Here is a 13,209-nt window from a genome sequence, read left to right on the forward strand (position 1 = left end):
TACAATTAATGTTATTTGAATAGATAAATGATTAAAATGTATATTATGAGGGACTTTTAAGTTATTTACTTTCATTTAGCTAAAATGTACTTACAAGATATTTATCCTACTGCTTATTTCATTAAAATTATACGAGAAACCTGAGAAGATAAACGTAGATTGTACTTGAATGTGTATAGGTGATTGTTGCAACGACCAATTACATTTTATGTTTTTCGACTGAAAAGGAACCACCTCGAGGTGGAAGACATAGAAACCTAACAAATGCGTGCCATAAGAAGGCAGTAACAAAGCAAACACAAAATTCATATCACATTACAAAGTCTTAAAAAGGTCACTAGGCACCGGTTCAGCTACAACTAGATCTCAAATACCAGTGGAAGTACCGTAGCCAAGAAAACTCTACTCGTCCTTGAGTCTCTTTTCCACCTCCTCAATGTTCTGAATCTCCTTATAGTACTTGCAGACACGATAGATACACCTATACCCATATAAAAGCACTTTGTTTATGAACTGAATAATACAAAGCCCAAGTTATATCAAAATACGAGGTTCGCAAGGGATTTTGCATATATACCAGTAGAGAAGGCATGCTGCCAGACACAGAATAGCATTTCTTTGAGCCTTGTAAATCTGCATAAAATGAGGAGAGATCCAAGAAGTTATACAGCCAGAACACAGCAATGGATGCAGTCATGGTAGTCTTTCAGCTACTGTATCATTGAACACAAGGGGCAAGTGGAACTCATGCTTTATATGTGATGACAGGATGTTCAAGCTATTTGTTGCAGGGATACTTGGAATACCAGCTCCTAGGACCAACTTATGACAGCGACAGAAAAAAACCTAAAATGACATTCCATAGGCTGTGGTTTCTCATATATCTGACATTATATATTGTAGGATCAGGTAGATCATATTGCTAGGACTAACTCAATATTCCCATTCAGATCCACCAAACCAGATAAAATGCATTTGATCCATGGATTCCAGATAGATGAAATAAAAAGTGATGTCAAACAGTAATAAGTTGGTAAGCTCTTCATGCTAATAGAAGTTATCAATGATTTAGTCTCACCATGATGCCCATACAACTGCAATATATTTACCGAATTGAAGAAACTAAGAGAAGCTGCCTCTGAAACAATCATTTTAATTCATCCTTCGAATAACCATTCAGTTAAGTTTGTGTAGGAGTCTTCCCTAACAATAAGAAAGCAGACAAGACTGGCACAAAGGTGAAAGGTAAGCACTAAGCAGTCATTTCTGAAAAAGCATGTGCAATTTAGCATTGTGACAAATGCTTTTTTCAGCTATTCTTTCTTTATATGAGTTCCTGAGGTCCTGTGAAAAACAGCTGAAAGAAAAAGAAAGTTTACACCATTGGAATCCTTATCAATCAGGGTAGTGATCATGAAGAACAAGTTCGAGAACTATTGATTAACTTCTGAAGTGTTTCCTTATTGGTCCACACTCATATACTAGAAATTCCAACATGAGAATTAAGCAGTAAAAAGGGTAAAAGACATCCTATCAAACAACGTGTTCTATCGACCCTTGAGTTTAAGGTTTCATTCAGCCTAGATGCATTTACATGTTGATGAAAGTTTCAAATACTTGCCTTAAATTGAAGGGAACAATGACAACAAATTATGGTTTCTCTCCACATTTCTTTCAATTTATCAGCAGTTCGCATAGTTTTCTATTTTTTCAAAGCTATGAAACTTTCTTTCCCAATTAGAGAAAATTTTCATCCGTTGATTGAGCACACATTACCCCTGATTCGTGTACAACACTAATTAGCTCATGTGAAATCATGAAGAAGACACTCCTAAGTTGCTTTCCATTTAATGCAACCACCTATTATATAGATGTCAATTGGTGGAAACTGCCCAAAAATTTCTTTTTTTACAAGTAACCTTAGTTTACCATATTGCCACTCTTCTACTAATTAAGCGTATCACTGCACATGCAATGAATGCTTTGTGGCAGGTGCGGAGCTAGACCGAAATTTACAATGTGTATAAGGTCAATTTTTTTTAATGTATACATATTGGATTGAATCCAATGGGCTCCTTCTTGTGTAACTTTTTCTATTTTTTGAACTAATAGCCTGTTTAGCCAAGCTTCTCCAAAGGCCAAAAGTGTTTTTTTCCCAAAAGTACTTTTTCTCCCCAACTTAAAGGTGTTTGGCCAAGCTTTTTTTGGGGAAAAAGTGCTTTTGGGAAGAAGTAGAAGCACTTTCTGAGAAGCAGAGAAAAGTAGCTTCTTCCCAAAAGCAGAAGCAGTTTTGACTTTTTTTCTTACTAAAAATACCTTTAACAAAATATAGTATACACCAAAATAACCTTACTTATTTTAAACCTAGTACTTTGGTATTAATGTATAAATATTTCTTCTTATTTATAGGATAACTTTCTAATATATAGTGACTTCAGGGATGAATACTTTTATATTTTTTGAATGATTTTTAATATATTTAAATCATATTATAAGAATTCAAGTACTTCTAAATTTTATTTTCATATTTTACTTAAATAAAATGAAAAGATCTAATTATTGTCTTTAACAATAAATTTTTGAGATTATTTATTTATTTATTTATAATATTAATTATTAAGTAAATCTATTCATGTCCTTATTCGTACTTTGATACTTAAAAGCACTTATTGAAAAACTTGGCCAAACACAAATTATTGATCAAAAGTGCTTTTCAGAATGATTAGCCAAACACAAACTGCTTCTCTCTAAAAGTACTTTTTTCAAAAGCACTTTGAAAAAAGCACTTCTCAAAATAAGCCGATTTTTCCAGCTTGGCCAAATAGGCTATAAAGTGCTTGCCAGATTAGGCACCTCAACAAAAACTAATTTATAAGCATATGCAAGTCCAGGAAACATGGGTTTATCAAGCAAATGTCAGAAAAAATTTATATTTCTCAATCCAACTCTAGAAAATTAAACGGAAGTCGATCAAAGTGAAACTTAGCCATGTAGGAATAATCTATGGATCCCATGAAAGGAAACTAAAGTGTAAGCCTTGGAGTAAAATAGAAAGGAGTGTAAAGCAACACAAAGAACAGCAATTTGCAAATCATAGTGATAAGAAATGACATCTGAATCTCTTTGCTTTATCGAAATAAAAGAAATGAAATAGTCATCGCAGCATGCTTCCCCAAACATGTGGATCACACAATCTAATACCAAAATTTAATTCGGAAAGACATGAGTCTCCAAATAGTACAACCATGCAATGCTGACAGTGATTTCTAAAACAAAGCAGCTCACTTAAGGAATCTCAATTTCCACCATTAAATTGGAAACATTTAACTAGGAGATGTCTTATTCTAAGTTGCTCCGACACGGATCTCAGGAGCGAATCCACCGGTCGATCTATCTATCCGTATATAGATATATGATCTAGCATGCCTATTTGTGAAATAAAATATAAAATTCCATCCCCCCCCCCCCCCCAACTCCCCACTCCATGTACGAATAAAGTGCGAAAGGGGGAGTAGTAATAAGTCATATAGAATCAATGGATTCATGATAAAGTAAAATCCCTCAATGACATATTTTATCACAATTACTATTTTTTGGCTGATAGAAGGATCAAATGGTATAAGTCCATTTGTTGGTAGCTTGGAGGATTAAAAGCATGACTCTTGCTTTCCAATTGGCTGTTTTTGCATTAATTGCTACTTCATTAATCTTATTGATTAGCGTACCCGTTGTATTTGCTTCTCCTGATGGCTGGTCAAGTAACAAAAATGTTGTATTTTCTGGTACATCCTTATGGATTGGATTAGTCTTTCTGGTGGGTATCCTTAATCCTCTCATCTCTTGAACCTATTCGTCGCAGACCCAAAACCAAAATGACCCCCTTAATTTTTCTCGGTTGTGAGACACATTAAATTGGAATCTAAGAGCAGTTTAGATACCGCACCCATGTCCAAACGACACTAGTATGGGTGTGGGTATGGGTTGTACCGGATCTGGTCAAACAATTTTGTCTACTTTAACCACGACGGACGAAAAAATTCGAGACGAGATACATTTGATTCCCGAAATCAGAACCCAAACTAGGGTAAATTTGAGGAAAATAGCATACCTTATCTAGGAAATCAAAAATCATTTACTTATCTACAATTTGAGATTAAAAAAGAAATCCACACTTTACGAGCTACATGTAAGTACTCCACAAAAATTCTCATAATTTAGAAATATTTTTATATTTTTATTTTTTTGAATTATTTTTATCCGGATCCTCCCCACCCTATCTGTACTAGGATATGTATCTTCAAATCTTCGAATTTACATCTCGAAGGATCCGACCTCTAGATCATCACCCGTGCGGACAACCGTATCCGAGCAACTTGGGTCTTATCACTACTGGCCCATTACAAGAAAGCTACAATCCTACTAGAGCTAAAGCATACCTAGCAAAACTGTCTTGAGCGGGTCTATTTTTCATTCAAAATAGAGCAAACATTGTCATCTTCATTTTAAGAACTTGGTCAAGATTGTTCTAAACCAGGAAAAACGCTGCAACTAAGCTCAAATAATCCATATTATCATTTCATTTTTTTCTTTTACATCAACATTCTTTGAATATGTCCTTCAAATCACGGACAAAAGGTAATTAACAAAGCAAATAGACTAAACTAAATTACAGTTGGTTCTAATTCCTTCTAAGTTCATGATGTTCCCTTGAAACAAAAGACATCAGTAACGAGTCATACTCACACTAAAAGAAACCGATATGAGTTTAGCCATTTGGTGGTAGATGCTCTCTCTCGGAGAGATGCACTCTTGCACTACTCAATTTCCGTTAGCTTTAACTACCTCCACTTAGGTAAAATGTATTTTTTCCGAATTGAATATTGGTATTAGATTGTGTGTTCCGCCTATTTGGGGAAGGATGTCGCAATGAAGCAAACAGATTCAGATGGCATTTCTTTTCACATACGGATGTAATCCCCTAAGGTTTCTTCCATAACAAATAAGAGAGCAAAAATCACATATGGATATTTACTCAATGTTTAGATCTCAAAATATTGTAATCATCCCACTTCAAGTTTTATGGTTATAAAGAATGAGGCAGCATGCCGCTTATAAAATTTAATAACACAAATGTAATCAGCTCGTTTATCCAACCTACTAGACGTAATAATTCACAACTTCAGCTTAATATAAACACACTCTGTAAAGATCAGCAAAAAGGGGTCTGAAAGTTTTACGAAAAAAAGGAAAGAGAAAAATTACGGATTTCTCGTAGCGGTCTCTCTCGGCAGCAGTGCAGATCTCACCCGTGCACATCAACCGATGCTCATTTTTCCAATATATATCTAACAAAAGAAAAACCAAAAATAAAAAAGTAAAGAGAAAAAAGTTCAAAACCCTAAGTCCAGTGATAATTGGCAGATTACTGATAAGATCCAATTGGAAAAACAAAAGAAAAAGGGTATAAGTATATGCACCGAGGAGCTGAAAACCAGCGAAGGGGACGATGAAAAGAGAAGGTTGAAGGGCGAGCGAAATTAATGAAACGATACGAGATTTGATTGCTTTTGGAGAGGGCAATGTCAGGAGAATTGCTACGGCAGCCTCTGCCGCCACCACGTACGTCAGTATCATCCACTGTAACGCCATTTCTCTGAATCTTTGTTGCTTCTGCTCTTAAGTATTCTTCTTCTTTTTCTATGTTAATTTGGTGGTTTCACACAGACTGGTATTTCTTAATTGCTAAGGCTGAAGATGCTTCTTCTCAGCTTGGCAGTGTTAGTGTGAAATTACCGAACTATCCTCTTGATTATGTCAGTTTTTTTGGGGCCATTTGTAATTTTATGTAATAAAGTAGTAGGCTAGAATTTAATGACCACGCCAAAAATAGATTGAGTAGACTGAGTAGTTGGAATTTTTTCCTATTGAAAAGTCTTTCTCGTAGCGGCACCGGCAATTTCTTTTTTAACAACAAAAGAAAATGCTACAAATCTGACTGTTTTATTTGAGAGAATATTTGTTGCTGTCCATTTCCTCAATTCTTTGCATTTTCCTAACCATAATTTTCATTCTTTGGAGCCACTTTTAATGAAATAGCCTTGGTTTTTACGTCCAAGACTCAAAATAATTACAAAACGCATGTATGTAATTTTATATCGATCTTCCAATCGTGATTGTGAGAAAATTTCTATCGAAATTTTGAAGCTTAGAGTCAACAATTTTTTTTTAAAAGATTAGATTAAAGTTCCTTGATTGTGTTCTTTACTTAAGCACATTAAATGAGGTTATTTAATCAAATTTGTATCATCTGCTTATTTATTTTGTGCATAAATATGAAAAATTTTAAGACCATGACCTACGATTAACCGAGAGATAAAACAAAGACCAACATGGGTTGTGGTGGGATGAATAGAATTCCTTCACCTTTAACCAGAGGTTTCAGGTTCTCGAGTCCTGGGTATAGAATTTTTTTTGTTTGTAGGGAGTGCTTTCTCCTTAAATGGGCTTTAAGCTGTGTGAATCCAAATCCGAATCCGAATATAATCGGAATCTAATGCTAACATCTTATAGGAAAAAAAAAAGGACTAGTTGCACCGGTTCACCAAGAGGTAAAGCGGTTGATCAAGTGTAGCAACTGCTTTATCTCCCGTTAGGGGTTACTTCATACCCCCTAAAAATAATGTACTATCTATTTAACTGTAGTTGCTAATATATATAATCATCCCGTTAACAAAAAAAAAAAAACTGCTTTATCTCCTGAAGATGTGTTTTAAATTTATGTCTAAAGTTGTAAATGGACAGATTCCTTTGAAAAATTAACTTTATATGTAGCGTCTTAATGGAATGCTTATTTTTGGTCATATGAAGCTGGCATCAAAGTAAGGCGCCTAACTTAATAATTACGTCACTAGTAAACTTTTTCAGTGATCATCATCTTCTTGGCCGAGAAATTAAAGGGCATCCCACCATCCTTCGCACACCAGGCTAAAGAATTAGTCAAAGAAGAAAACATTCAATGCAATTTGCATCACTACACATCCAAATCAGTGAAAGAACCGTGTTGCACGTTGACTTCCATAGGTCAACAAGCTTGTCTTCTGTCTTTTGCTTCTCATTCATCCCCTCAACACCTCCATCTCATTGCATTAATAACAAGTTGCATCACTAACAAGATAACTAATAAAGAGAAGATAAGAGAAGAGGAGAACAAAGGAAAAGAGGCAACAGGGTGATGGGGAGGTTGAAGTTGAACACTGATCCAAATCTAAGCCTCAAGCACTTCAGTCATCCACATGAATTAGAGCTATGCACTCAACTCCAGAATCCCACACCTTGTTCAGGATGCAAACTCCCACCATTAGCCCAAATGTACACGTGCAAACCGTGCAACTTCACTCTCCATTTAAGCTGCACTCAATTCCCAGAGCAGATAAACCACCCCTCACATCCTGACCATCCTCTAGCTCTCCTCCCGACATCCAAATACCCTGGTGGACTTTTCAACTGTGATGCCTGCAATTACCGCGGAGATGGCTTCAGCTACCACTGCAGTGACTGTGAATATGATCTCCATGTGATCTGTGCATCAAGGCCCCTCAAAATTACACACCAATTGCATCAATGCCAGCTGGAACTTACCTTCAAGAATCCTTATGCTGATGCCAAAGGCTTCTCTTGTGATGTATGCCACAAGATTGCAGTCAAGCAGTGGCTTTACAGATGCAGCACTTGCGACTTTGATGTTCATTTGGATTGTTCAACTTCTGCCCTGACACCAACAGCTCAAGGGCCAACCATCCTCCAGCACCACCATTCATTCCCTGGGGCGACTAGTTCACATAACCAGTTCCAGCAGGCTCCTATGGCTGCACAGATGAGGCCAAACCAGTTTATGCACAGTGCAAGTACTGGTGCAACTGCCAACCAGTCCCCGCAGACTCCCATATTCACAGGACAAGTGATGCAAAATCAGAACATGCAGGCTAGTCTGGGTACAGGCCAAGCGAGGCCAAACCTGTTATTCCATAGTGCAAGTACAGGTTCAACCCCCCAGCACCAGTCCTTGCAACCTCCTTTAATTCACGGACAGGTGAGGCCTAACCAATACATGCAGTCTCCAGGGACAAACAACGATTTGATGAATGTTGCAGTTCAAGGACTTGGGGAAGGTGCAGCTCAGCAAGTTGGTCAAACTCTCATGCAGGGGATCATAGATGGTGGTAACAACAGTGATGGGAATGAAGGAGCTTCATTTCTGGGAAGCATTTTTGGTGACTCGTCACAGAACTAAAAGATTTCATATGTTTTCCATTTCAATGTGTTCTATCAGTTAATGTAAAACAGGGACAACTTCTGGTTAACATAGTATCTTGGTAAACTACCACATTATTTTGTGTTTTATATGCTTGGAATCTCCATATCTTATGCTATATCACTTGTCATAATCATGAGCCATGATCTCAAAAAAGCAAAACACAAGAAAGTTTACATCTTGATAAATGCAATGATTGAATACTTGATTATTGAGGTTTCTTGTTCAATATTCACAATCAGGTGTAATAACAAGAACTTGGGGAATGTGCCAATGTGAAAGGTCTACCACCTTGCTCTTTTAAGATGGCCCTAACCTACCAACTCCCAACGCCCTATTTAGGCGTCTGGAGTTTCAGTGGTTGACGATTTAACTTAATAAGGATAGACATCATTAAATTCATGCTTCTGCGTGAAGAGGTTGTCAGTATGCCAGCAAACACCACTACGTTCCGCATGGCATTAAATGGTTTTACACATTTCGGCGATTAATTTATGGATATCGGCATTAAAGAGAAGCATGGGCATGGTAGTAAATTCAGCCAACTCAGTTGCCAAAAGTTGGAGAACCAAACAAGGAGGGGAGGGTGCAAAGAATGTTCATCAGTTCATTACTCTATTTCACTAACAATAACAACAGTTCTCTTCGCTTTAGCCTTGTGATCTGACTATACTGTTGGTCTATCTGTTGAGGGGCAAAAGCTATTCACTCTATTGACGGGTGACTATACTGTTCATCTAAAATTTGACTATATTGCCTGGTAGCATGTACCGGAATTTCATGTAAAGAATCAAGACATTAGTTACTCCATCAAATAAAAAAAAGGATTTATATTCTGGCGCAATTTTAAGTGGAACAAAAATGGCACCATACTCGAGGATTGAAAAATACATACTAAGAATGATCATCTTCAAAATAAATGGTCTGATACAAAAAAAGAGAGAGAACAAAAAAGATTACAGAAGTTGTACATTCTAGCCTATATGAAACACAAAATTAGAGAAGACGGGAGAGATGAAAATTAATCAGTTACCAATTAAAAGGTTTTAAAATCAAGCAGATTCCTTAGCTTCTGCAGCTGCCTCTTCCTCTTGCAATTTCTTCAAAGAAGGAGGTGGTCTAGGAACAATGCTTTTCTTCCATTTCCGATCAAGCTTCCTAGATATCCTTTTGTTAATTCCTTCTTCCAACTCACGCTCCCGTTTAACAGTAAGCATCCGAGCAATCTAACAGATTATGAAAGCCAGACCACCAGTGAAGCAAACTAAATCAGATTGAGAAGTTAAACGTGAGTAAAAGGTACTGTAACTACCAAATCCAAGGCAATAGAAAATGAACATGATCGAAAATTCAGGAAAGGAAAGTAACATAAAGCAGTGGAATTGCTCATGGATGCGACAAGTGAAAGATTAAGATTGGTAATGCTACCAGATGTATTCAAGAACTTGATGATATCAGTATTCACTTCAGAATTCAGATCATAACCCCCTCCGCTCCTCAAAAAAGAAAAGGCAAAAAAGAATCCAGGCACATCAGATAAAGTATAAAAACGAAAAAACAGGGGAAAAGGATGGAAGACTCAGCAGCCATTATTTTGGTTCTGGAACAAAAAAGGTAAGGCCACTCGTAACTGCAAGAGTCTAACGAGAAAAGTACCCAATTTTATATGAAACAGAAGCACATTTATTCTTCAATCAGCAGCAATGTAAATCTTTGTGTATAGGGAGGCGATTTCCCTCTACTCATTATGACTAGAATTCAAGAAATGACTGCAACATTGTGTAATGCCCACCCGCAAGGAAATCGCTGACTTCTCGAAAAATAACTTAGCGATCTCCGCACTTCAGGAGTGTTATGCTGAGATCAATACTCTTGCGAACACAAGGATTGAATAACGACGCACATAAACTTCAAATTAGGAAGAAAATACAAGACAGTTGACAAGAGAATTAGAAAAAAATAAAATCAAACAGCATCGAGACCTCTTAAGCTGGTCAAATTGCTCCGACCAGATAACAGTTAAGCATGAATTTACCATGTAGATGAAACTCTTCAAACATCGTAAGGACTCTCTCTTCAGGATACCAAAATTCTAGCACGGTTTTATCCAAATTTTGCTCCAAGTTACACTCAAACATGTACCAGAAGTAACTAATGCTAATAATGTGACATCAAAATTGATAAAACAAAAATAAACGGTAGATTTAGAAAAGAGAGACAGAAGAGTACTCGTTTGCGCATTCGAAGGAACTCGCTAGACTTAAACTCATTACGAGCAGATCGTTGAAGACGAAGCATGAAGAGCTCTCCTTTAAGGTCAACAATCTCTTCCTGAAGCTCCTCAGTAGTTTTGGTTCTTATTTCCTTCAATTCCTCTTCCCTCTTCGCCATCTTCACCACCATTGACGAAGAAGACATAGAGTTCGCGGTTCGAGCATGATTAACCGGACAGACTCGAGCAATTCGAATGCCATTAAATGAAGATTTCGATAGGTTTATTTTGGAAGTAAAAGTGACACTTGAAGGAGTGGCAATGGAGAGGCTCATCATCCTTTCTGATTTTCTTCTTCTTTCCTACTGGTGGATAACGTGTTGATGGCTATGTTTTATTTTCATTTTTTAACTCGAGCAGCAAAGGCCCAAGGAGAATGGTTTCATTTGGATTTGGGCCAACTTTCGGGCCTGGGTTGTCCAACTTTGACCCGAAATGCCATTTTTACGGGAGAAATTCAAAAATAGCCAGATTTACCACTGGTCGTTGAAAAATAGCCAAGTTTCAAAAGTCATTGAAATTTAGCCACTTTAAATCTGAGCGAAATCACTGTTCAAAATCCGGAAAAATACGCTCGCAAATTTTACGGGAGTTCCAGCATAAGTATGCTGGAACTCCCGTAAATTTTACGGAAGTTCCAGGATAACTATGTTGGAACTCCCGCAAATTTTACGGGAGTTCCAGCAAGTATAATTGTCCAGTATAATATACTGGAGTTTGGAGCACTGGTGCTCCAGTCTCCCGCAAATTTTACAGGAGTTAGCAAAGTATACCGGTCCAGCATAATATGCTGGAATTCGTACACAAATGCACCAGAACTCCCGTATATTATACTGGACCGGTCCCTGTTGCAGCAAAATAGTGGCTATTTTTCATTGACTTGGTAAACGCTGGCTATTTTTTATTGACCAGTGTGAAAACTGGCTATACCATGGTATTTTAACCATTTTTATGGCATAAGTGCACAGATAGCCATTCTTAGGGATGCTATTTAGGAATTAGCTAGTACTTATTTTGTCCTAAAATTTTAAACTAAAAATTTCAACTTCAAGGCAACTCAAGACATTTTTGTCCTAAAAAATTAAACTGAAAAACTAAAATTTAGGACGGACTGCTAATTCCTAAATAGTAGCCCTTTAGATTGGCTACCTGGTGTCATTTCTACTATTTTTCTTCTCCGTCGCGTTATTAAATCAGGTGCAGATTATTATTTAACGGCTGTGAATTCACCTTTTTATTTGTTGTATATTTCTAATTGCCTCTTTGGCCAAGCTTCTCCAAGGCTAAAAGTACTTCTTTTTTTCCAAAAAAGTATTTTTTTTTCAAAGTTGAAATGTTTGGTCAAGCTTTTAGAAGGAAAAGAAAAGTGCTTTTGAGTAGAAGCAGAAGCAGTTTGGTAAAGTAGAAAAAAGTAACTTCTCTCTAGAAGCATTTTTTTTTTAAAAGCACTTTTAGAAAAATACACTTAGAGCCCGTTTGGCCAAGCTGCCAAAATCTGCTTATTTTGAAAAGTTTTTTTTTTAAAAAATACTTTTAAAAAAAACGGTTTGTGTTTGGCCAATTCATTTAAGAAGTACTTTTTGCAACATTTGATAAATAATTTGTGTTTGGCCAATCATTTCAAAAAGTACTTTTGAGTGTCAAATTACCAAAAAGGATAGTGCCAAGGTCGTATAATTCTTTTAAATATAAAAATGAACTTAAATATTTATCGTAAGAGACTTTTATTATTTTTTTATTTTATTTAATTAAAATATAAAACATAAACTAAACAAACATATTAAAGATTTAAATCAATTTTACATATATAGTTATACCAAAGTATATGATATTATCCAGTACAATTACTTATTTTTATATGGTGATTTGAATAATTAAAATAACATCATTCAGTATAAATTAGAAATCTATCCACAAATTACTATATATTGATAATCCATCATGAAATAATAAGTAAAGTCACTCACACATGATAATACTTCTCAACAATTTCATCTCTACTTCTATCACACAATGCTTCAATATTAGTAGAAGACTTGCTTAGCATTTCTAAAGGAATATCAGAAGGCTGATCTCCTTCATCAATCTCTGCAGTAAAGCATAATAGTTGAATTCTTTATCGGTAAAAGAACGTTGTCAGATGGAATTATGTATAGCCATGGTAGTTGTAACTAGATGATTTTGAGTGTCAAGCTTGAAAGATGGCATTGAGCGTAAAATAAAAATAATTTTAAATATATAAAAAAAATCGTAAAAGAAATAGTTAAGTATGTTTAAATTCTAATTCAAAAAGAGTAACTAATTATTAACAACACATAATGTATAATATTTTATTTAAAAAATTTAAATTCAAAAAGAAACTAATTATTACCTAACCTTACTAACTTTGTCTAAAATACCAAGTGGCCTATTATGAGGCTGCCACTTGACTAAATATGGATGCATTTTCTTCTTCTTTTAATAATATATAGATAGATTATGCAATGCAATTGTAAATTTATTACCTATTTGTAGGTCATTTTCACAAATCAGATTTGATAACTGTTTTAAAGATTCGGGAACTAATAGCATATAATAGAAGAAATTATAAATAATTATTTCTAGGAAGAAAATTGATAATAAAAAG

General features: G+C 35.7%; 3 protein-coding genes across 3 annotated transcripts; 1 reads left to right on the forward strand and 2 right to left on the reverse strand.

The window, feature by feature from the left end:
* Positions 139-5,741, reverse strand: LOC109223565. The gene is made up of 4 exons (XM_019387929.1): positions 5,478-5,741; positions 5,263-5,345; positions 578-633; positions 139-481 (listed from the first exon to the last, which is right to left on the reverse strand). Exons 1-4 carry the CDS (start codon positions 5,647-5,649, stop codon positions 403-405), a joined length of 390 nt encoding a protein of 129 aa, XP_019243474.1. The 5' UTR covers positions 5,650-5,741; the 3' UTR covers positions 139-402.
* LOC109223566 lies at positions 7,017-8,450 on the forward strand. The gene has a single exon (XM_019387930.1). The coding sequence runs from the start codon at positions 7,232-7,234 to the stop codon at positions 8,288-8,290; it is 1,059 nt and encodes a 352-aa protein (XP_019243475.1). The 5' UTR covers positions 7,017-7,231; the 3' UTR covers positions 8,291-8,450.
* Positions 9,185-10,882, reverse strand: LOC109223567 (50S ribosomal protein L29, chloroplastic-like). Its single transcript, XM_019387931.1, has 2 exons — positions 10,541-10,882; positions 9,185-9,537 (listed from the first exon to the last, which is right to left on the reverse strand). Exons 1-2 carry the CDS (start codon positions 10,859-10,861, stop codon positions 9,364-9,366), a joined length of 495 nt encoding a protein of 164 aa, XP_019243476.1. The 5' UTR covers positions 10,862-10,882; the 3' UTR covers positions 9,185-9,363.

Source organism: Nicotiana attenuata, chromosome 3 (genome assembly GCF_001879085.1).
Source record: "Nicotiana attenuata strain UT chromosome 3, NIATTr2, whole genome shotgun sequence".
NCBI lineage: Eukaryota > Viridiplantae > Streptophyta > Magnoliopsida > Solanales > Solanaceae > Nicotiana > Nicotiana attenuata.